Source organism: Pezoporus occidentalis, unplaced genomic scaffold, assembly GCF_034315485.1.
Source record: "Pezoporus occidentalis ecotype Australia unplaced genomic scaffold, CSIRO_AGI_Poc_V1 ctg16, whole genome shotgun sequence".
In the NCBI taxonomy this organism is placed as follows: Eukaryota; Metazoa; Chordata; class Aves; order Psittaciformes; family Psittacidae; genus Pezoporus; species Pezoporus occidentalis.
In genome coordinates this window covers 1,505,761-1,529,875 of record NW_026913425.1, presented here as the reverse complement: position 1 = coordinate 1,529,875, position 24,115 = coordinate 1,505,761, and the positions used below count along the sequence as shown (strand labels likewise).

General features: G+C 38.8%; 2 protein-coding genes across 6 annotated transcripts in view; both read right to left on the bottom strand.

Moving 5' to 3' along the window:
* TRAPPC13 (trafficking protein particle complex subunit 13) overlaps positions 1 to 23,994 on the bottom strand; it is a 32,044-nt gene extending 8,050 nt beyond the window's left edge. For 2 of the 5 annotated variants that reach the window (XM_062612308.1, XM_062612309.1), the window contains exons 1-9: positions 23,860 to 23,994; positions 16,766 to 16,834; positions 15,114 to 15,213; positions 14,485 to 14,569; positions 9,811 to 9,938; positions 9,603 to 9,675; positions 6,424 to 6,468; positions 3,035 to 3,052; positions 690 to 823 (exon numbers count right to left, since the gene is read on the bottom strand). In XM_062612308.1, coding sequence (XP_062468292.1) covers positions 690 to 823; positions 3,035 to 3,052; positions 6,424 to 6,468; positions 9,603 to 9,675; positions 9,811 to 9,938; positions 14,485 to 14,569; positions 15,114 to 15,213; positions 16,766 to 16,834; positions 23,860 to 23,905 — 698 coding nt within the window. In that variant the 5' untranslated portion in view covers positions 23,906 to 23,994. Of the gene's footprint in view, positions 1 to 689; positions 824 to 3,034; positions 3,053 to 6,423; positions 6,469 to 9,602; positions 9,676 to 9,810; positions 9,939 to 14,484; positions 14,570 to 15,113; positions 15,214 to 16,765; positions 16,835 to 19,881; positions 20,023 to 23,859 lie in introns of those variants that run through there. The other 3 variants (XM_062612310.1, XM_062612311.1, XM_062612312.1) reach the window with 2 other exon arrangements.
* Positions 18,439 to 23,997, bottom strand: SHLD3 (shieldin complex subunit 3). The gene is made up of 2 exons (XM_062612316.1): positions 23,860 to 23,997; positions 18,439 to 20,402 (listed from the first exon to the last, which is right to left on the bottom strand). The coding sequence occupies exon 2, from the start codon at positions 20,265 to 20,267 to the stop codon at positions 19,518 to 19,520; it is 750 nt and encodes a 249-aa protein (XP_062468300.1). The 5' UTR covers positions 20,268 to 20,402; positions 23,860 to 23,997; the 3' UTR covers positions 18,439 to 19,517.
* Positions 23,998 to 24,115: the final 118 nt, after the last annotated feature.

The following is a 24,115-nucleotide window of genomic DNA, read 5'->3' as shown; positions in this document are numbered from 1 at the left end:
TTCAGTCCCCATCACATAAGCACCCAAATACCACCTGCTCCAAAAACTCCAAAAGCAACTGCAACAATTAACTTCTACCCAGACATCACAAGCTTTTGTATCCACAATAGTTTATTGAACACAGTAGACAAATTCTTCTGGTATTTGGTATTTTACTGATACTAAATGACATTTATTTCAGCATGACAATTATTTTGTATTTTAAAATCCTATAAAGGCATTCACTGATTCATCTTGACTGCTGCCTTGCTAGATCTTGATTAGAACCATTGAAAACGGTCTACTAGAAGGAACCAGTGACAAGTCAGATGGTCCTATAAGCCTAAATATGTACACACAGATCAAATCAGAACCAGATGTGGGCTAAATTTTAAACAGGAGATCCTGAAGTAGTATGTTTTCATGTTACCATGTCATCCATGTTACAATTTTTTTGAGGATAATTTGTATTACAGGATTAAGCTGAGGATTTCTCTACTAGATAGAATTACAAAGTTTTAAGAATAGTTTCTAGAAAAGAAAACTGTAACAGCTTTTCTAGTTGGTACATAACAGGAATTAGATTTTTTAATCAAGCAAAGTGGTACAGTCCTTTCATTTCAGACAACTCACCAACTCTAATGCTTGCATTTCATGAAACCATTAATACAAAGAATTTCAAAGTCAAAATATCCTGAATGGCAACATACCTTTCCCCTGCTGTATTAACTGTGTTCAGTTCTGCAACATTATACATCATAGATGGTTCTAAAGAAACCTTCTCCATAAACATTGGAGAGGTAGTGATATTCTGAATCTGAGCTTCCAGAAACACTTCATCTGTCTGGAAAAACAAAGTGCAAGTTCATGAAAATCTGATTAGAGTTATTAAAAAGAGTAGACAGTCCTTTTGTTAAAAAAAATAATAAAGTCACGTGTTTAGTTCATGCCTGCAAATCAAATTAATTAACGCAAGAAAACACCTTAATCCCAGTTACAACAGGAGCAAAAGTGTTAGTCAACAGGTACCTCACCAAACAATGGATGTGGGATAATTTCACTATGTTCTAGCTATTGCTTATTTGTAATGCATCAGATCACCATTTCCCAAGACTTTCACCGAAACTCAATAGCAACCCAAATTTTAATCCAGATTATAAAAAAGAAAAAAATAAGAGTGGTAAGGAATTACAGTGCACAACAACATGCCAAGCCAGATTACTAGTGCGTTATGCTGTATAAAAAAAAATTAAAGTAAGACTGTTTAACTGAAGTAAAATAGTTCAGGTGCATGCTTTGAGATTTTATGATTATTGCAAAACTGATGTACTGGATAAAAAGCAAAAACCAGCCTTATCTCTCACTCAGCTGCATCATGCCAATGGTTACCAATATTATATGCATCCAACAATTTAACTGGTGCTTTACCTTTAAAATGGCCTATGTTTGTTATGGACGTGTCTGTTAAATGAACCTAATGCCTGAAGATGGCATATATGAGGACCAATTCTAGTACATGAATAAAAGCCACAGACTGTTAAGCTTCAGAAGCTGAAAAAACACGGAACTAAAGGTGGGTTCGCACCACTGTTTCTGTGGAATTGCAGATGAGTGATGTCACTTTGCAGCTCTGAAATCTCAGGACAGGGTAATTATGGAAAGCTCAGTCTGTTAGAGATACGAGACCCTGAAAGGAAAAACAAAACCAAAAAAAGTGCCAATTTAAAAAAAAAGGGTGTATGTGTACCAAATCTGATTTACAAGAGTTACCAATTCAGGCAGTTTGGCTAGATGATTGTTATAGATCCCTTCCAACTGAAATATTCTGTTCTATAAATTCAGTATGAAGAAGTATTTTATTATGATAGAAAAAAAAGTATTCTTATGGGGAAGGTAGAAGGAAGTTCACAGTTTCTTTTTAATCATTGTGAACAAATTATTTCACTGTAGAAATGGAGTCCTGCTTGTGAATTACAAAATAAAAGTGCACAAAATTGTAAAAAATTTGTAGGCTCAAAAGGCATTGCTTTATGAGAAATACAGAATGGTACTGGAAGTATTTGTTGTGCCTTATAAACACGTTAAACACAAACCAGATGATAACATATATATATATTACTATATATATGTATATATATAGTAATGAAAACTGTGCCAGCTCCATGGGTTACAGACAGACCTCACACCTGAAGAAGGAGCTGAAAATAACTCCAACTAATATATGGTTCTCAGTAATCATTGATACTAGCACCTGACTGTCACATAAATTGATATGATTTATATCCCAAAAATCCATTGCTCAAAGTGTCCATTTACCCAAATTTAGTTGTTTTCAATGCAGCAACCATAGGCAGAAATTTAGAAAAAGCTAATTTGGAAAGGATAAGAAAATCAAGCAGCATAATGAAAAAGCAAGTTATTCTTTTGTTATTCCTAAATTGGTTTAGTATTACATTTTAAAAACAAATGAATACTTAAGTACTTCAGATGAATGCAGCTGATTTAAATACAAGGCACACCTTAAAGTGAAATCAGATTGCAGAAGTACCATACTAGCTCGTCAGCTGTCACATGCAGTTAAAAGTTGGAAAGTGCAGTTTCCAGCTAGCGAAAGGAAGGAAAAACATCCAACTGCTGCTCTCTCCTCAAACCCACTGTTCTCCAGCAACTACATGTGAAAAGTTGTGTCACAACTTACATAAGCCATGCTGTAGTAAACCCTACATTTCTCTGGGTTAAATGCAGGAAAATTTTAGAAGAGATTAACTCCCATTTTCAAGCAATGCTTCTAGACAAATTTGGTAAGATATTTTACAGGAGGACCCCCATAAGCAAGAGTCTGTAATAATCAACTTCTGGTTTCAACAATGGGTATTAAAGAAAGAGCTAACCATTTAAATGATTAGCTGCACACATAAAGATGAGAAAACACGAGTTCGTGATATGCAGAACAGACATTGCTTTTCCATTATGTTTTTAAAAGAATGTCAGTAAGCACAGAGACAGATAGGCAATTAAAAAAGCATACATATTTATAAAAAAAAATAAAAATTACCACAGAACTGAGGTCACTCTAATGGGAAAATAAAAAAAGAACACATTAGAGAAATTAGGGTTAAATGTTAAAGAAAAAGGAGGCTAACTTTCAAACAAAATGCATTTCTGCATTTTTTTTTGCACCATCTAAATAAGATAGCATTAGTAAGACAGAAACGTAAATAAAAATGGATGCAAACAAGGATGACAACTACGTTTCTAATAAGTTATAGCTAGTATGGTTACATGGTTTACTAGCTTTGCTTCAGAACCAATCCAAAGTAGAGCCTAAGGCACACAAGTCACAGATAAGATACGGTAGAACAAACTGACCCCCAAACAAGAGTTAGTTTTTCAGCAAGTTTAAAGTTTGTCCTGAATTTAAATACATGCAATGGTTGCACATGAAATAGAAAAACAGTCCTTGTGATTTTACAGATAATTTGAAGTATCCACATGTATAAGGTCTCAAAAATAATGTGGTAATGTTTTCTGGCAAAGCTACAATACTGCATCTTATAATAAAATCTGGCATAACATAATCAGGAAAAACTCTTTTTTGAGTATCAGTCATTAAAATACCCGAGTTTAATTGCACCCTTTGTTTTCCTAAGTGTCTGTGTATTTGTCTCCCTATGTATGTTTACAGGAACAGAACCTTTTCCAAGGCACACCAAATATGAGTGAGAGATTTTATATAGACCAGGGCAGGTAATTCATTCTCAGGATTGCAGCAGGTTGAGACAAAACAGGGCATGTGTTCTATGCACAAATTTCAGTGACCAACTTGATTTGGATGCTACTGCAATATAAGCAACAAGCAAGAAAATCAAGGTTCAGTGTCATTCCTTGTCTTAGAAAAAATGAAATTATGGATTATTATTTCCAGCAGAAAATAATTTTAGTTACAGACTTTATGAACAGGTAGCATCACATCTCTAATATTAGTGGTAACAGTTTAACTGGTTAGTCAACCTTTGAAGAGCTTTAGTTAACTGACATATACTAATTTCATTTTTTTTCCCTTCTCCCAAGAGTAACAATCTTTGTTACTATTCAGGATGAAGTTCTTGGTGCTTTGACAGCAATATAATATCACACACAGCATCTAAACAAAGACTTATTTCTGTTTTTTTCTAATTGTATTTGACTTCTGTGGCCACAACACATAGAAGAATTTTATATACTTTAAGAAATCAAATATGAATAGTACTATATCAGTGTGCTAGGCAAATGAAAGTTGATCAGATAATATAATCCAAAATCTTAAAAAAAAAAAAAAAAATTAATCAGTTGTATGGATACTATGATAATGGGAGTTGCATAAATTCCTGAAGAGGAAGAACAAAGGCATCAAAGCAGCCTTTAAAAATGTTTACACAGTGGGGGAGGGGATGAAACAAAACAAACAAATCTCCACAGATACAGACACCAAAGCTTCTCATAGATCTTTATTATGAGGAATCAGTGGCTAATTGAAAATTAATTTTATTAAGAACCTTATCAAGGCCGGTCAGTAAAATAATTTTGTAAGGCAAGCATATTTTTAACTATATCAGACCTTCTGACCACAATTTACCTTAAAAAGTTTTTATTTCCATTATTCCCATTCATTACGAAGTGCTTCAGCACAAAACAAAATTTATACATGAAGTATGGAGAGACAGCAACATTTAATTTATCTGTTCCTCTTTCCCCTACCACATATTTTCTAATAATTTTGTTTGTTCCCAGAGGAATTACTTAGTTTCTTAGAATTATTTTTATTCTTAAATCACAGCAGGAGACATTTCCAGACATTCCCGTTTATGGATAATACTAGTTCTATAAAGCACTTAACCACAGGTATGTGCTTATGTTCCAACCCTACTTGGATATCTCACGCCTGGTCAACCTCAGGATTGAAGCCTGTGGCCTAGACACATGTACCAAGTTATTTTTAGGAAAATGTTTTTCTGTTTTCCTCAGAATTATGATATTTACATCACTTATGACCTATGCCTTGATTTAGCCTCCCTCTAAATAAATTACAGGCTATATATTAAATGTCTCATAATTTACATGCTATTCATTCACAGCACAGAGAAAAACTTTATGGAAAATTTCCTGCACAATTCTGAACAAGAAAAATCTTTGTATCCGGAATCCTTATTTGTAAAGCAGAAATTCTTATCTGTTATTTTTCCCCACTGTTTTCTTTATCAATATTGATGTCAGGGAAGGAAAGAAATATACCTGACACATCTCTACAGCCATAGTCTTGTGTGATGAACCCCAAGTGTGGCTGTGATGGAGATAACTAGAACAATTTGGCAACTCTCTCTTTTCTACATGCAAATTCATAGCACATCTATCTGCTGAGTTAAGAAAAAACAGGGAAGCAAGATATTTTCTACTTAGCTTAACAAAGTTCATTTTCAAATTGCCAAAATACCATGCATTTAGCTTCTCCTCTCACTGACACTTTAGTTGTTTTTCTCCTGTCTACTGCAACATAAAACACCTACAGCTTCACTTTACCTTTTAAGGTATTCCAAACTGTTTAAAAATACTAATGAAGGTTTTCAACCAAATGACTACTGTAATAGCTGACTACGTTTCAGGGATTATGGAAGAAGTTTAATACTCATAATGGAAGCTCTCAATGTACTCTGCAAGTATCAGTCTGAACCTTGTGCAAATAATACAGACTACTGTGCTTACAAAATTAAGCTACTCACTCACCATCACAAAGGAGATAAGTAATAATGATGGAAACAAATGTTCTAACTCCTTATGTATTGAGATAATGATGGAAACCAATGTCCTAACTTCTTATGTCATGAGATACTGTGGACGTTTATACAACAAACCTATATAATACTTGCATTGACAAGGAATGTATATCTACAAATAAAATGAACGCTCCGTGTAATTTCTAAGACTTTCTACTATCTGTGCCACCTTCAGTCAAAATTCTTTTCATAAACAGCCAAACAGCTAAGTATGCACAAATAAATACATAAGGCACATATATCATTTAGTTTTGAAGCACTGTGTGTAACCACCACAAGCCTAAAAAATAACATTTTCTCAATGTAAGACCCTTCTGTTTGATACTTTCTGCTTCCCTAACCTGGTAGATTTTTATCTCCTTTATGAAAAATTAATCACCCTTACAGTAAGTACTCTATCAGCCTAAAAATATGAGCAATAACTGAAAGTATTTGAGTTTATGGGAAAGTGGAAAATATGCAAAACTGGCAATTACATGAAGGTGTGACATGTCCACCTAATTTTTTCCTTTTAAAACTGATTATCTTCCTCAGAAAGGTGTACTTAAGAAGCAATTTGAATTTAATCTAACCACCTAATGTGAAGTAATAAACCCAGCACACCAAAACGAACCCAGATACACACAGCTCTCACCTCAGCATTGTAGAATTTGGTTTTCACATCTAGTGGTTTAAGAACCTGAATGAAATGGAAAAAAGATTAACAATTGGTTTCTGAGACAACTTCAGCATAACTGTTTATAAGTGTCAAGATCTTTACAAAAGTGTTATTTTTTTTTTTTGACCTTGCATAAAACAGGTGTATAATGAAATATATGATACAATCAGCTAAAACCTCACAGTTCAGCATATACACTTGCTGCTTCTTATTTGCACACTTGATTGCTTTGCTGCTAAGCAGCTTTCTCAGACTGAAAACAAATACTCCTCCACCTAAGCACTGGCCTCATTCAAAACTAGACAAATCCAGTGCACTAAACAGATCTATGTCTTTAAAGCAGCGCTACATCCATCTTGTATCCCGAAGTGATCTGCACTTGCATTCAAGAGCGAGCAGGAACAATTTGCAAGTCCTTTAGTGTTTTGCAGCAAAAGTTGCTGAGAGCTTCTCTAAAACCAGAGAACTATTCATATGATTAGCTTAAGTAACAAACCATTATTAGGCTTCACTTTCTTCTAGAAAACACAACTGTTATAAGCAATAAAAAAGCCAATAAACCACTTCAATCACATGAGAATAAATCAGCAAAAGAAAACAATTTGATGACATGAAAGGTGATAGTAAAGCATTGGCTCTTAAGTGCTTGAATTTTGTACATAAAGCCATTATAGTTAACATATTCAAATATGAAATAAATATACACTGATGTAACAGAAATAAATAATCTTCAATAATACTTATAACGAAACAAATTTCAAGTATCTTGCCAAATTTATTTCCCTTTATTCAGGGAAAATTTTCTTTTGTTTGCATGTAAGTGCAGTGCACCCTGAGACACCCCTAAAAAGTTTCAAGTTGTGAACAATTTTTTTAGCCCTGAAGAATTCAAGATTAAAAAGTATTCTTCACAGAGATTTTTGCATTATAACAGGTGTAATGTTCAACTCTTTCAAGTAATCATAACCATCTCTCTCTGTAATGAGAAAAAAAGAAGTCAAAATTTTAATTTAGGTTTTTGTTAGTGAAGTGTTTTTCCCCACCAAATATTTTGCTTCAGTGAGCTTTTTACTAATTTCCCTAAATGCTGATATTTTTTTCTCTTTGATAAAGAAAATCTTTCCATTCATTCCAGTAAATTTCAAGTGGCATTCCAGTAAAAATAATATAATTATTGTGAGGTTCACACACATCCTCCCCTCAAATCCGAACAATAACCAAACCCTAGAAAGAATCATTTCTTTTCATATAAGCATAATGGTGTCAATTACTCAGGAAGCTTTGGAACAAAAAGGCACTCTATATCAGCATGAAACTACATATAATGGTTGCAAAAGAAGCTGTTTAAAACTAACTGTAACACCAGTTCAACTTAAAAGATCCTAGAAAATATGAGTGAAAAAGTTAAGAATCTATAAAAGAGAAGATGGTGGGTTTTTTTTTTTTGTTATAAAGCAGTTGGTGGCACCTCAGACACTAGCAGACAGCAATTCACATTGTAAAGACCTTGTTCAGTTTTCTGTAACATTTCTTGATGCTTGTTCTCCGATTTTTTAGCTGTTGTCCCCATGTCATATAGAAAAAAAACAAACAAAAAGCCAAACCAACCAACCAACCAACCAAACCACAACCAAAATTGCTCAGTGAAGCATTTTTCTCATAATGAATCAGAGAGTATTTATAAAATGGGTTAAAGCATGTGTACGTTTTGAGAAGCTTTTATGACTCCTTCTTTGAAGGAAGAGCTTCAAATGTGACAGATAACTGGCCTTACCTATTTTGACATTAAAGTTGCTTGTGCTGGATTAAGCTAAAAACCAGGAATTACAATATGCATGTAGACCCCTGAAAAATGTGCACAAATAAGCTTCCATATCAAATCTAAAGGAGACAAACTGACATGTTGAACGAGGCTCTGGCAATAACAAAGTTAGGGATGGGAAAGGAGATGTGAACTGGAAATGTGTATGGGTACATTAGTGATTAGAGAAAGCCTAGAGGGGACAGAGGTACAGAATACTGAGATCCTGGGGACAAAAAATGGAAAAATGGAAAGGGAAACCATTTTACAAAAAGGGCAAGCAAAACACACAAAGATGAAACTCAGCTTCATTAAAGATGAAGAAACACTGAAGTTTCTGAGTTCAGAGAAAAGTGCAACACAAAAATTGATATGAAATGATTTTCCCTAGAATTGTCTGGAAACACCTTTGACTAACCATACCTGCCATTTCAAGGCCCTCAGGTAATAACAGCAGTCAGGTGTCTTTTGTAGTGCATGGCAATTTGGCCTTCTAAAGACTGAAATCTTTTTTTTTGAAGTATATAGAATACTGTAGAATACTACAAAAGAGTAAATCACCTGCATTATGCAAAAGATACAGGTCCCAGTTACATAATGCTCCTGCATTGCCAGACATGAGAGTATCTAAAAATGTATTTAGTAAAGCATGTCACTGAATCCTTCATTCTAGGGGAAAGAGCCCACAGCTATCCAAATCTCAGCATATTTCTCTAAAAAATAAACACCCATTAAATACACAAATCAAATGGACTTTCCTGCCAGAACTAGTCTACAGACAACAACAATTTCCTGCCTTTTTCAGTTACTCTAATTTCAAGTCTTGAAGTTTGTGAAGTGGAACAAAAGGTTTCAACTCCACCAATTACTTATTAGTCAGATGTAACACATCAGACTTCTTTTCTTCGTTTCTTTTAAACACCCAGCCACTAAATTCCAATGTATGAAATGCTATACACATGAGAAGAAAAAACAAAATTTTACCATCTAACCTCAAAGGTTAAAATGTGTCAAGGAGCAAACAATACCTGTTCTCTTGTTCCATTTAAAAATAACCAGGATGCTGGCTGCTATAAAAACTTGTGTTTGTTTTTTTTTCAGAGTAGAGTTTTCTTTCTCATTAAATCAATAAAATTCATAATATGTAATATTTATTATTTCTCAAATGTTTAATTATACAGCAATTAGAAATGACCAGCTCATATGAAATTTACAGCAACGGTTATGGGATTACTTTTAAAAGTCAAAACAGATTTTTAGTAAGTAAAAGTGCTTTGAAGTATCAAATATTTTAAAATGGGTTTTCCAGATTCACCCACTTATTAAAAGTAGAGTAGAATACTTTGTGCAATACCTGAAATTTGAAGAACTTTCTGAAGTACATCTTCTCTCCTGTCTGCGTAGTGTAACTTACTGCACAAACTAGGCTGAAAGAAACAATTTTTAAGAAGTAATTTGAATTACTTAAATTTTGTGCCTATATCAAAGCAGCAACAGAACAGCATGCATGTGCTGCAGTTTCATTTAAGTTCATTTAATCATAGAAAAATTTAAAACTTTACATGTGTGTTCCTATTTCCTTTACTTCATGATGAATCACATCATCAATGCAACAGTCAGGTTTAAGTTCTGCCACTGCAGCACTAGAAGCTGAAAGGTTCAAGCGCTGAGAACTTGTCTGAAGATCAGCCTGGGGACAGAAAACCAAAGCACTGGTTAGAACTGCAACTCATTAAGCAATTTAAAGAAGAATAACTTACGTCATAAAGTACTAAGTTTCACTGAGCACTATATACCCTACATGCTTTATATACATAAGTTATGATGATGATGAGTTATTTGTCAAAGCTAAAGACAAGTTCTAAAATACATATATATAAACAGTCCAATCCTTTCACATGCACCTTATAAAATCTCTATTTACTTTTACATTGAGTTCCACAATGACTTCTCGAATTTATATTCTCGAAGTATTATTTGTTCAGCCCAAAGTAAAATACAAGCCAATGCATGCTTTACAGAGACTTGCTTTGATGACCTCATTGTGAGTCCAAGTAAGCAAATATAACTCATTTTTCTGGTTGTGGAAGTTTTATTACACCAATTCTCCAGAGCAGCTTTATAATTGTCCTGGGTTCAGCAGCAGCAGTCGTCGTAGCAGTAGTAGCAGTAGCATCAGGGGAGCAAGCGAGCGGCTGTGTGGTTCTGAGTTACTGGCTGGGCTTAAAGTTGTTGCTCTTGATCTCACAGTTTCAGCATGTTGTGCCTTACTTACAGCCAGTTTGCTGTTCTAGTGCTTATTGGCTGGGTGGCCTGGGCTAAGGTTCTTGTTTCACTGTACTTTGTGGTAATGGCTTGTAATACAATACTCATTGATCATGAAGCTGATCTAGCTTGCATTCCCAGTGTGTGTTCCCAGACCTCCATATTTTGGGAGGTATCTAATGGAAGTGTTTAGCAATTACACATTTTTTTTTCCTCCTTGGGTGGTCAACCTATGAAGGAGATATTCCCTCACATTCCCAGTTCCCCCACCAGACTATTTACAGCATCATTTGAGAGTTCTGAAAGTTTTGAATGGCCTTTGGGTACCCTTGAGACCTGTCTGTTGATTGTGATGGGGATCACCATGTTGGCACACACACAGAGTGTGTTTTACCAACGACCATTTCGCCTGATCTCAAAAGTTAAGCAGAGTTGGGTTAGATGACAATATAGGAGGTCCAAGGGATTTTCCCAGAGGCTGGACAGCCATGAGTGGCAGGGTGTGTGGGACAGTATGGGCAAGTATCTAGAGCACTAGGCTGCTCCAGTGCTTTGGAATTGCACCACTGAACAAGTGCAACATCCAGAAAACTTAGTAAAACACTTAAATGAGGTTTGTTGTCATCCTGGCCATACCAGAGAGGGGCAAATCATGGCAACGTGCTGGGGCTTGGCCTATGCTTACCAGGACCTTCAAAGTGAAAAAAAATCTCTGCAACTGATGGCAAAGCAACAGACAACGCAGCTACTCCAAGCACAGCAACTACACCAACCCCAGTGACAAGTAAAGCAGCTACACCAACCACAGTAACAAGTACAGCAACTACACCATCCCCAGTGACAGGTGCAGCAACTACACAAACCCTAGTTGACAAGTGCAGCAACAACAGACAATGCAGCTAATCCAATTTCAAGCACAGCAACTACACCAACCCCAACGACAAGTAGAGCAGCTACCCAAACCCCAACAGCAACAGACAATGCAGCTGCTGGTGCTACTCAAACCCCAAGTACAGCGGCTGCACCAACCATGACAAGAGGCACTGGCAGCCTATGAAGGGGTTCAAGCTGCTTCAGGAGTGATTAGCACTAAAGCACAGCTCCTCCTGGCACCCCAGTTGTGCATGCTGGGCTGGATGTTCAAAGGCAGGGTCTCCTCTACACATCATGCACCTGATGCTACATGGAGTAAGTGGGCTGCACTAATTAGATGAGCTCAAACAGGAAATCCCAGTCATCCAGAATTCTAGAAGTCATCATGGGCTGGACAGAGAGCAAAGATTTTGGAATGTCACCAGAGGAGGAGGTGGTGCATGCTGAAGAGGCCCCACCATGTAATAAACTGCCAGAAAGTGGAAAGCAGTATGCCTTGTTTACTGATGGGTCCTGCTGTATTGTGGGAAAGCATCGGAGATGGAAGGCAGCCATATGGAGTCCTTGATGACGTGTTGCAGAAACTGCTGAAGGAGAGGGTGAATTGAGTCAGTTTGCTGAAGTGAAAGCCATCCAGCTGGCCCTGGACATTGCTGAACGAGAAAAGTGGCCAGTACTTTATACTGACTCATGGATGGTGGCAAATGCCCTGTGGGGGTGGCTGCAGCAATGGAAGCAGAGCAACTGGCAACGCAGAGGTAAACCCATCTGGGCTGCTGCACTGTGGAAAGATATTGCTGCCAGGGTGCAGAACCTGGTGGTGAAGGTACGTCATGTAGATGCCCATGTACCCAAGAGTTGGGCCACTGAGGAGCACCAGAACAACCAACAAGTGGATAAAGCTGGTAAGACTGAAGTGGCCCAGATGGACTTAGATAAGCAATATAAGGGTGAATTATTTTTGGTCCGGTGGGCCCATGACACTTCAGGCCATCAGGACCAAGATGCAACATATAGATGGGCTTATGATTGAGGGGTAGACTTAACAACGGACACTATTGCCCAGGCTATTCATGAGTGTGAAACATGTGCTGCAATTAAACAAGCTAAATGGTTAAAGCCTCTTTGGTATGGAGAACGATGGCTGAAGTACAAATACGGGGAGGCCTGGCAGACTGACTGTATCACACTCCCACCAACCCGCCAAGGTAAGCGCCATGTGCTTACCGTGATGGAAGCACCCACCGGGTGGCTGGAAACATACGCCGTGCCCCATGCCACTGCCCGGAACACTATCCTGGGCCTTGAGAAACAGATTTTGTGGCGACATGGCACCCCAGAGAGAACTGAGTCAGACAAGGGGGCTCATTTCTAGAACAACCTTGGGCCAAAGAGCATGGCATTGAGTGGGTATATCACATCCCCTGCCATGCACCAGCCTCTGGGAAAATCGAACGGTACAATGGGCTGTTAAAACCTACACTGAGAGCAATGGGTGGCATGACTTTCAAGCATTGGGATACACACTTACCAAAGGCCACCTGGCTGGTCAATACCAGAGGATCTGCCAACAGGGCTGGCCCAGCCCAAGTCAGAACTTTCACGTACTGTAAAAGGGGATAAAGTTCCTGTCGTGCATGTAAAGAATTTGCTGGGGAAGACAGTCTGGGTTATTCCTGCTTCAGGTAAAGGCAAACCCACTCGTGGGATTGCTTTTGCTCAGGGATCCAGATATACTTGGTGGAGAATGTGGGAAGATGGGGAATTCCAATGTGTACCTCAAGGGGATGTGATTTTAGGGGAAAACAGCCAATGAACTCAGTTATATGCTGTTGCCTGCTATGTAGCACTTTTATAGCCCACCAGCCAGATGTCTTCAGGTCACCAGTGACTGGCCCTGACTTCCCTCTGACCACCATGCCAACAAAGAATGAACTTTGATGAAACCAGACGAGCTCAGCAGTGACTGGATGAACTCCACAGTGTCATCAGCAGGCAACAATCCAACACTGCACACCGTCTCTCCTGCTCTGTATGACTGTTACAAGAGATGGAGCCCGACATCATGGACCGGATGAACTCAGCAGCTTTATAGGGATTGGTCCATGCACTAAGGAATGATATCTCTCTCTTTGTGTGTGTGGATGTATGTGTGGATGTATGTGTATATATATATGTGTGTGTGTATATATATATATATACACATATACATATGAGACAAGAAGATGGTATATTGAAAAATGTTTGATCTGAGCATGACATGAATTGTATGGAATAAGGGGTGGATAATGTCCTGGGTTCAGCAGTAGCAGTCATTTTTTTCCTTCTTAGTAGCTGGTACAGTGCTGTGGTTTTGACTTTCAGCCTGGGAACAGCACTGATAACACCAATGTTTTTAGTTGTTGCTCAGTAATGTTTACTCTGACCAAGGACTTTCTGAGTCTCATGCTCTGCCAGTGAGGAGGGGAAGCCGGGAGGAAGCAGAGACAGGACACCTGACCCAAACTAGCCAAAGAGGTACTCCATACCACAGCATGTCGTGCCCAGTATAGAAACAAGGGCAGTTACCCAGAAGGGCTAGATCGCTGCTCAGGTCAGGCTGGGTATCGGTCAGCGGGTGGTGAGCAGTTGTATTCTCTTCTCTTGTTATTTTCCTTATCATTACTACTATTGGTGGTAGCAGTAGTGGGTTTGTGTTATACCTTAGCTACTGGACTGTTCTTTTATCAACCTGTGGGAGTTAACATTCTTTTGATTCTCCTCGCCATCCCTCCAGGAGTGGGGGGATGACTGGGGTGGGGGGCAGTGAGCGAGCGACTGCGTGGTTCTGAGCTACTGGCTGGGCTTAAACCATGACAATAATATAACAATTTTTTTTAATACAATCGTAGTTTTGAATTTTAATCTTTAAAGATTTCTACTATAATTTCTATTTTTCTGTCTTATTTTTTCCAATTTCCAGGTACATTTTCTGGTTTGGAAAAAGATATTTCATGAAGTCCATATATATACCTTAACCGCACAAGATATTGTTAGAAAACATACTCAACATACTTCTTTTTTTTATATATCTAGTAAGTAGATTTATCTTCACATACCTTTACCAGTATGTCCTTGACAACTTGACTGCTATCATTATGTACACTAATGTAACTGGAAAATGTCTCTCCCAGGAATATATTTCTGTGTTACAAAAAAAAAAATAAAAATGCAGTAACAGTTATTTAAAAAAATGCAGAATATTTCACTGAAAGTTCTAATGAAAATAAATATACACACACACATACAAACGTATGTTTGCGTACTTCTAAAAGTTATCCTTCTAAGACAAACAGCTTCACAAAAGAACAAATCAAGATTTTTTTTCTAGACAAAAATCTTAGAAGAATAAGATAGCTTACAGTACCCACAAAAATCACTGTAGAAAACTCTCAGTGTCGGATGTGGTTTATACCAGTGTATTAAATTAATAATTCACCCACAGCTGCAAATTTCTTTCAATTTTCAATCCTTATTATATTCAGAGTCAGGCTATGGACAAGAAACATCAGGCAGCACACAATTATGTATTATGTCACATTATAAATCAAGCCATAGATTTTTTTTAAGATGACTGAACATCTCATTGCATAACAATGATGTTCAAAAAGAAAGAAAAGTAAAAAACATGTTATCATTAAATGAATCCTAAATCTTACATGTTATAGTTACAATAATTCATTCTTACCCAAAATTTTGAGGCAAAGTCAACATTTCTCCTAGCATCAAAGTTTCTGCTCCCCTTACAGTAGAAGGATCATCTTTCATGAGCTGATTAAAGAGATTACCTGTAGAAATACCAAATTGCTAGTATCTAAACATTTGCTAAATCTAAACCTTTGTTTACATTTAAGTTATGACATTTAATCACATATTGCAATTTATTTCAGACACTCCTTTTACAACCAAATTGTTTAGGGAAGAAATACTTATCTATAAGCCCACCTAGAAATTACAACTTACTTTCAGGCACTTGTGTCAAATAAATCATTCAGTATATCTACTGAATGGCACAATCCCAAAGGCTAATCTCAAATTAATGTTAAACTTTAAGAGAAAACTTGGGGGTGTTGTTCGATGAGAAAATGAACACGAACTGGCAGTGTGCACTTGCAGCTCAGAAAGCCAACCGTATCCTGGGCTGCATCAAAAGGAGCGTGACCAGCAGGATGAAGGAAGTGATCCTGCCCCTCTACTCTGCTCTTGTGAGACCTCACCTGGAGTATTGTGCACAGGTCTGGTGTCCTCAACATAAAAAGGACATGGAACTGTTGGAACAAGTCCAGAGGAGGGTCACGAGGATGATCAGGGGACTGGAGCACCTCTTGTACGAAGACAGGCTGAGAAAGTTGGGGCTGTTCAGCCTGGAGAAGAGGAGGCTGCATGGAGACCTCATAGCGGCCTTCCAGTATCTGAAGGGGGCCTGTAAGGATGCTGGGGAGGGACTCTTCATTAGGGACTGTAGTGACAGGACAAGGGGTAACGGGTTAAAACTTAAACAGGGGAAGTTTAGATCGGATATAAGGAAGAAGTTTTCTACTGTGAGGGTGGTAAGGCACTGGAATGGGCTGCCCAAGGAAGCTGTGAATGCTTCATCCCCGGCAGTGCTCAAGGCCAGGCTGGACAGAGCTTTGGGTGAGATGGTTTAGTGTGAGGTGTCCCTGCCCATGGCAGGGGGGCTGGAACTAGATGATCTTAAGATCCTTTCCAACCCTAACTATTCTATGATTCTATGATTCTAAATTCTGCCTGAGCAAAGCACATTATATAACAGAACTAATCAACCCCACTTACTTTCTTCCCCTACTTGCTTTGCATTTCCAAACAATCTCTTTTTCTTGAATCTTTATTTGCCTTTTTCTTATACACAACTTCTAGATAGCAGCTGGGGGACAACCCAGGGATTTCCAATTTATGACTGTACACCAAGCATAACACAATTCAAAGGCAGTGATTCTTGAAAAGTAATTTTCAATTAAACATTCCTGTGTTGATTCTAATTACTGAGGCATTTTCTCCAGAGAAAGATGACAGTCACGCCAAACTTCCCTACAATTACACAATTCTCATTCACAAGCACCCTCTATCTTATGTGTTAAATTACTCAGACTTTGAGATGATGCTTGCAACAACATCACCATGCTTTCAAAGCTGCAGGTGAAGAGTTGCAGAGTGAGTGCACTTTGGTATCTTCCCATAGCCATTACCAAACACCAAACATACTTCTGTTTCAGATTACTGTCTATGGGAGTTATAAGACTCCTCTGATACCTAAGTCTCAGATGGTCACCTTGCATAAACGTGCTAGTACGCACATAATAGTCAGTACAAAAGACATACCTGGCAAATCTCTCTCTTCACAAGTCACTGGAATATTAGTGAATAAAGTAGGCTTGGTTAGCCTCATCACTGCAAAAATAAAGAAATAAACCACAAGTCAATAAAAAAAGGATTTTTAAATTTTATTTTCAAAGTACAATTTTGTCTTGCTCTCCACCAAAAAAAACCACAACCATCATATCTTAGTCTGATAAAGGGTAACACCTTTTGGGATCACCTGGTCTTTTTCAATATAACAAATTCCATGCCACTCTGACAGCCAAGAGCTCTGGTGATGCCATTGCTCCCTCTTGCTTTATTCCTCTGATTTAATTATTTTGATATGCACTTGGATGTAGTGGGCTGTACTGGTTCACAAGAACGTGCATCTTGAATCCTGTGTTCAGTTCTGGGCCCTTCACTACAAGAAAGACATTGAGGTGCTGACGCACACCCAGAAAAGGGCAAGAAAGCTGGTGAAGTGTCTGGAGCATAAGTCTGATGAAGAGCAGCTGAGGGAACTAGAGTTGTTTAGCCTGGAGAACAGAAAGTTCAGGGGAGACCTTACTGCTCACCTTACAACTACCTGACAGGAGATTGTAAGCAAGGTGAGGCTCAGTCTCTTCTCATAAGTAACAAGTGACAGGACAAGAGGTAAGGGCCTCAAGGCATGCCTGGGAAGGTTTAGACTGGATATTAGAAAAAATTTCCTCACAGAGAGGGTGGTCAGGCATTGCAGCAGGCTGCCCAGGGCAGTGATGGAGTCACTGTCCCTGAAGTGTTCCAACACTGTGTAAATGAGGCCCTCAGTGATACAGTTCAGTGGTGGTCTTGGCAGTCCGGAGGTAATGGTCAGACTTAATGATCTTAAAGGTCTTTTCCAACGTAGCTGATTCTATAATTCTATAATTTTTATTCACATACAAGCCAACCCAAAGCAGCAGAAAGCTGACAGCTACCACTGAACAGTCACACCAACCTGTCCTTCTGTTTAGTAAGATGTTTGTTTAGCTCTTGTCAGTATAATTGAATAAGTGTACTGAGATTGTATTATTGGGAGTTACCTAATTTTATTCAAATTTATAGTAGCCCATATAAACTAGTATTTGCTGCCTGTTTCTAAAGGAACAGTAAGAGATAAAGTTTAGTCACATTTAAGACGATAAATAAATATATCATGGAATGAAGTCAAAGCACAAATTAAGATATGTAAATGATCATACTTAATAGGACTACTAAATTAATATTAGAAAATATTCTTTGCAGGACAACCTCTCATGTCTGTTCTTCTACTATCCTGGGCAGAAAATACAACATTAAATAAAACTTGAATCACGCTGCATTCTGCTCCATTATATCTTTCAATATGCTGATGCACAAAGAAACTTTGTTACTATTAGTGTTAAGATCAGAAGAATAATTTCAGTGAAATGACTTGGCTACACAAGCTTCAAAACTAATCATGACATGAAGTTACTCTAGACAGCACTTTACAGCAATTTGGCTAAGTGGTAATACCAAATGTCACAAACACCCAAATGTCAATATAAGACTTTCTTACTGTTCAGTCAAAGTTTACAAATACATGTCAATGATCCACACTGAGCAACATCCTTAAACTACATGAAGATATGTAATGCCTATAATAATGTAATTATTCTGACATAACAATGTCATCAAAAGAAAAAGGTAAATAAAAGTCCAGGGGGATTTTATTTAGTTTTTACATAGAGGGATGAAATGTTTACGTACACTTTTATTCCACGAGTGTTAATGATAACAATCTACAAATACCATTCATTTATTTTCCTCCTCTTCCAGATGCCACAGACCTTGACCTCCAGCTATAGCAAAATTATCTGGAATTAGTAGGGGTGCCTAATGGAAATACATACTATGGCAGTTACACTGATCACAGTTTAACTGCTTTACTGACCCCGCAACTGGGCAGGGACAGTGTTGCCTCGAAACAAATTTATTTCATAAAATATTTCAAAGAATAAATTTATTCTTTCAGGTGAAAAAAAAGTCATGCTGAATTCCGCCTTTCATTAACATAAAATGCATTTAAAGCCTCAGAGGCCTTTATCTTCCACAAAGACAATAAACGGATTTTCACAGATGGAAGTGTCCCATTTCTTAATTTCCTGACCTGTAGCTGGAAGTCAGTGCTTTCTTGTTCCCCAATATAATTACAGACAAAAGACCAGAAACATCCAGGGAAAGGGAGGGGCAGAATCTTACTACCGAAGTCATTCTAGCAAGTGCTAAGTTGTTACTAAGGCAGCTTATACATGAACAGAAATAAGTCTGATTTCATGTGAAGACTATGCTTTCATTGAAGAACCCACATACACTGCTTTCAGGAAATAATCAGATCTTGAAAGTCTCCATGTCAAAAATAATTACAGATCCTTATAACGATTATAGCAACTCACTTAAAATTATTCTTCCCTCTCCTAACTTCCAAGAAGCACAGTGAGGATGTACTTTGCTTGACTGAAATTATCTGACACAGCTTGCCATAATAGTCTGTAATTTTTATTTTATTTTTTGTCCTTTAGACCACCAACGTAGAGAAAAGCTATAAAATGCAGTACTACGCCAAGCAGAAACTTACTCATCTTAATAAATAATTATTACAGCTAAAACAACTGTAGCAAAGTAATATTAAGCACATTTCTGTTCATTAATTCATCAGCTGTTCTAAAGCTTGTATAACCTAAGCTGCTTAAAAAACTCCAGCACTTCAGATTGCAATTTTATCTCCACCTTACAAACTAAATATAATTCCAAATTTATGTACAAGTAAATTCATCTTATCAGTAAGGCTTAGCTTTTCCCTAAGAATATTTCTAACATATTCACAGTATAATATATCACAGAAAATCCATATCTGTCCCACAGATCTTTGGATAGTAGCGTTGCAAGATGGCAATTCATTGTGCTTGATAAGCCTGTTCAGCTTTACCCAGATGTCCTCCAAATTCTGACTATTACAAATAGACTCTTCAATTACCCACTTTGCTCTGTAAAATGCATGCAGTTTTAGTCTTTCTAAATTATTTTGCAGTTCTTGAGACAAAGGAAGGATCTTTTCTTTAAGCTTAGGGCTAGGGAGAGAGACACTCCAAGACCTTTTCAATTTTTGTATTCCGTTAGGTGGTGGGTCTCCTTGATTCTCCAAGTTAATTAGTCTGTGAACAGTTTGTGCTTGGATTAAAGTCTGCCTGTGTTTCACGTCAGACTGAAACTCAAGGAGGTACTTTGTGCAGTCACAATCGGGAGCTCCTGTAACATATTCTGAAGGTGTAGAAAGCTGTTTCAATTCTTCTACTTCCTCACAAGAAATAAGAGGTGGCTGCTTTTTTGGTTTGAGGGGAAGTCTGTATAAATCATTTGGAAACCAGGGTGTAAATCTTGGTAACCGACGAATGGGAAACTCCTCCACTGCTGCTTCTGCAAAGTTCTGCAGTTTTACTAGATCTCTCTGATATGGTCGATAATGCAAGACCACTTCCATGCTTGTACAGAAGGAATCCAGTTACTCTTAAGAAAGGGAATGGTTTCTTGATTAGGATTCTCAAATCTAGACTGAAACATCTTATTTATAAGCACTCGCTTGCCTCGTGCTGCAAAGATCAGTGGAAAACAGGACCTAAAGCAGAAGTATTATAAAAAAATAAGATACTACCATATTAAGAAAAATACTGCTAGGATATTTTACAAAAAAAAACAAACAAACCCAAACCAACCAAACAACCAAACAAAAAAGACGAAACACAACCCAAACCAAAAAATCACAACACCAAAAAAAACAAAGTTATGTTGTAAAAATAAGCAAGATATGTATCAGAATATTCTACTTTATCTAGGCTGAACATTAGCAACTGTACACCACCATTACCATGTAAGTTTGGTATGCTGAACATTACCTGTATGCACACATTTTACTCAATACTGATCTTCCCAAGAGTATTCTTTTACTGTCAATATCTCATTCTTGCTATCCACCTGTCATTACCCTTCCTGTATTACTGTGATGTATATTAAAAGACACACAATTACTGATGCCTATTTTCTTAAATTTACCTTTTTTTTTTTCTAAGTGCTTTCCTCCTACACTTCAACATTTAAGACAGGGCATGTAAAGCAACTAGAATGTGCTACAAAAACCCTTCCTGAAATAGTACTGATTGATATATCAGTTTTCACAGTAACCAGTTAAAAGGGAAGCTCTTTAGGCAAATGAAAGTTGCTTGCTTCCATTTCATATCAGAACTACACATTTAGTTTTAAGTCTCTGTCCTGGGTTCAGCAGTAGCAGTCATTTTTCTCCTTCTTGGTAGCTGGTGCAGTGCTGTGTTTTGACTTTCGGCTCGGGAACAGAGCTGATAGCAATGTTTTGGTTTGGCCAAGGACTTTGTGAGCCTCATGCTCTGCCAGGGAGGAGGGGAAGCCAGGAGGAAGCAGAAACAGGGCACCTGACCCAAACTGACCAAAGAGGTATTCCATGTACACCATACCACAGCACGTCATGCCCAGGATGTAACTGAGAGTTACCCAGAAGGGCTGGGAGACTGCAGGGTTGGAGGAGGTATCAGTCAGAGCTTGGTTGGGCTGGGGGGGGCAAGTTATCAGTCGGCTGGTGGTGAGGCGTTGTATTCTCTTCCCTTGTTATTTCCTTTATCATTATTATTATTGGTGGTAGCAGTAGTGATCTGTGTTATACCTTAGTTACTAAACTGTTCTTATCTCAACCTGTGGGAGTTGCATTCTTTTCGATTCTCCTCTCTGTCCCTCCAGGAGTAGGGGGAGGGCAAGAAGGGGGGCAGTGAGTGAACGAGTTACCTGACTGGGTTTAAACCACGACAGTCTCAGGGCTTCCGAGCAATGCATGCAATCATACTTTTAGTCCTTAACTTAAGGACCTGATACTTCCTAAATCTATTAGACTTTTTGAATAATAATAAGCCCTTAAAGACTTTATACTTTCATACATCATTGCTTTCTTTCATACAAAGATTATATTAAGTTCCAGGGGTGTGGGGACAGGACATGGACCTACAAATGCTACGGCAGAACTTAACATGCACTCTCTTGCTCTCCCATCCTTGTCCCACCCAACATGTTTGCAATCATTCTGATACCTTTCTCACCACTTTTGCAAAATCAGTCTTAAACCTGCACCAATTTTCATACAAGCCAAAGGATTACACTGGTTTCTTACAAAGGCAAAATTATCTGTCATAAAACTCTTTGCTTTGAATTAATTACTATTGAAATGTGTTTGTAATGTCAGATGATGACATTCTCAGGTTTTTGGCTTCACTCTGTGTGTGTGTACATATACTCAAAAAAGGCCTTGTTAATCTCTGAATTAGGAGGTGATCCTGCTCCTCTACTCTGCTCTTGTGAGACCTCACTTGGAGTATTGTGTATAGTTCTGGTGTCTTCAAAATAAAAAGGAAATGGAACTGTTGGAACAAGTCCAGAGGAGGGCCACGACGATGATCGGGGGACTGGAGCACCTCCTGTATGAAGACAGGCTGAGAAAGCTGGGGCTGTTCAGCTTGGAGAAGGCTGCATGGAAACCTCATAGCAGCCTTCCAGTATCTGAAGGGGGTCTATAAGGATGTGGGAGTGGACTCTTCACTAGGGACTGTAGCGACAGGACAAGGAGTAGCAGGTTAAAACTTAAACAGGGGAAGTTTAGACTGAATATAAGGAAGAAGTTCTTTAATGTAAGGGTGGGGAGGCACTGGAATGGGCTGCTCAGGTAAGTTGTGAATGCTCCATCTTTGGCAATGTTCAAGGCCAGGTTGGACCGAGCCTTGGCTGAGATGGTTTAGTGGGAGGTGTCCCTGCCCATGGCAGGGGGGGGGGGGGGAATTAGATTATCTTAAGGTCCTTTCCAACCCTAACTATTCTATGATTCTATGGTTGTTATCTTACAGTGACATGCAGACACCATTAAAAGCCTCTCTCCAGGAGTACTGCAAAACTCGTAAATGGGCATGAGCTCTGAAATAATGTACACAGCTGCATTACTTCATCCAAGCAGCCACACTGATTTAGGATGCTCACAGAACTGAGATTTTAACCAACTATTTATTACTCCTACTTAACAAGCAGCATCTATTTATATATAAGAATACTTAGAAAAAAAGAAAGTAAATATTATGTCTGATGATTGAATTGAAGTTAAAGTAGATTCAGACTCCTCAGAATTTCTATTGCTGACTTACTGGCACCCAAAATGCCAGCAGAAGTTAACAATTTTTTTACAGGGCTCTCTTGATTTCTGTATTAATTCTGCAAAGTACGTGAGAGACATATTCTTATTTCTGCTATTTGTGATTCCTGAATCAAGGATGCAAGCCCAGTAGCAGTGCATTAAGCATAAGATTAAAGGGGCAAAACCATTAAGGGGGTGAGAGGATGACACCAAACAAGCAAAAGTGACAGCAGGGAACTGGAAATTAGAACAGTATTTTACTGTGAGGGTTCTGAGGTGCTGGCACAGGTTGCCCAAAGGAGCTGCAGCTGCCCCATCCCTGGCAATGTCCGAGGCCAGGCTGGACAGGGCCTGGAGCGACCTGGTCCTGTGGAAGATGGGCCTGCCCACGGCAGGGGGGCTAGAACTGTATGACCTTAAGGTCCTTTCCAACCCCAACCATTCTATGATTTTTGGTTTTTTGTTTGTTTGTTGTTTTTTGTTTGGTTGTGTTTTTTTGTTGTTTTTTTCCCCCCCCGTAACTGCTGAAAACTGTGTAAAATGCAAATACATCGCACGACCTCGATGACCCTGCCACGCAAGGTGCACACACACAATAGCTTGCCACCGCACCTCCTCCGTCTCTTTTTTACCCTCGGCCATTTCCCGCCCTGTGCCCTCCTGCCGGCCCGCTCCCTCCTTGGCCTTCTAGGAGGTGAAGAATCGGGCCCCCCTCCGACGCGGACGGCTTGTTTTATGACCACAGCCCACGCCTCCCGGCTGCCCCCCCGAGCAGAGCCCGGCCGCCTCGCCTCGCTCTTTAGAGCCAGCCCCAGAGCAGGGAGTGGAGCTAAGGCAAGGCTGCGCTGGTGGGCTTCGGTGGGCCGCGCTGCAGTACCTTTCAGAGCCAGCAAATGCTCCTGCTTGGGCTGGTTAACGTCCATGGTGCCAGCCTTCACGCCGACGGGCCAAAAAGCTGCCGGTAGCGGAAAACAAAAACGCTCGGCCGAGAGAGCCGAGAGGAGACAGCCTTCAGTGCTCCGGCGCTGCGAATACCGCCGAACCCGCACACGCCTGTCCCATGATGCAACTCGACGCCGCCGCAGCAGGACGAAACTACAGCCCCCAGAAGGCCCTGAAAGTGAAGGGACGGC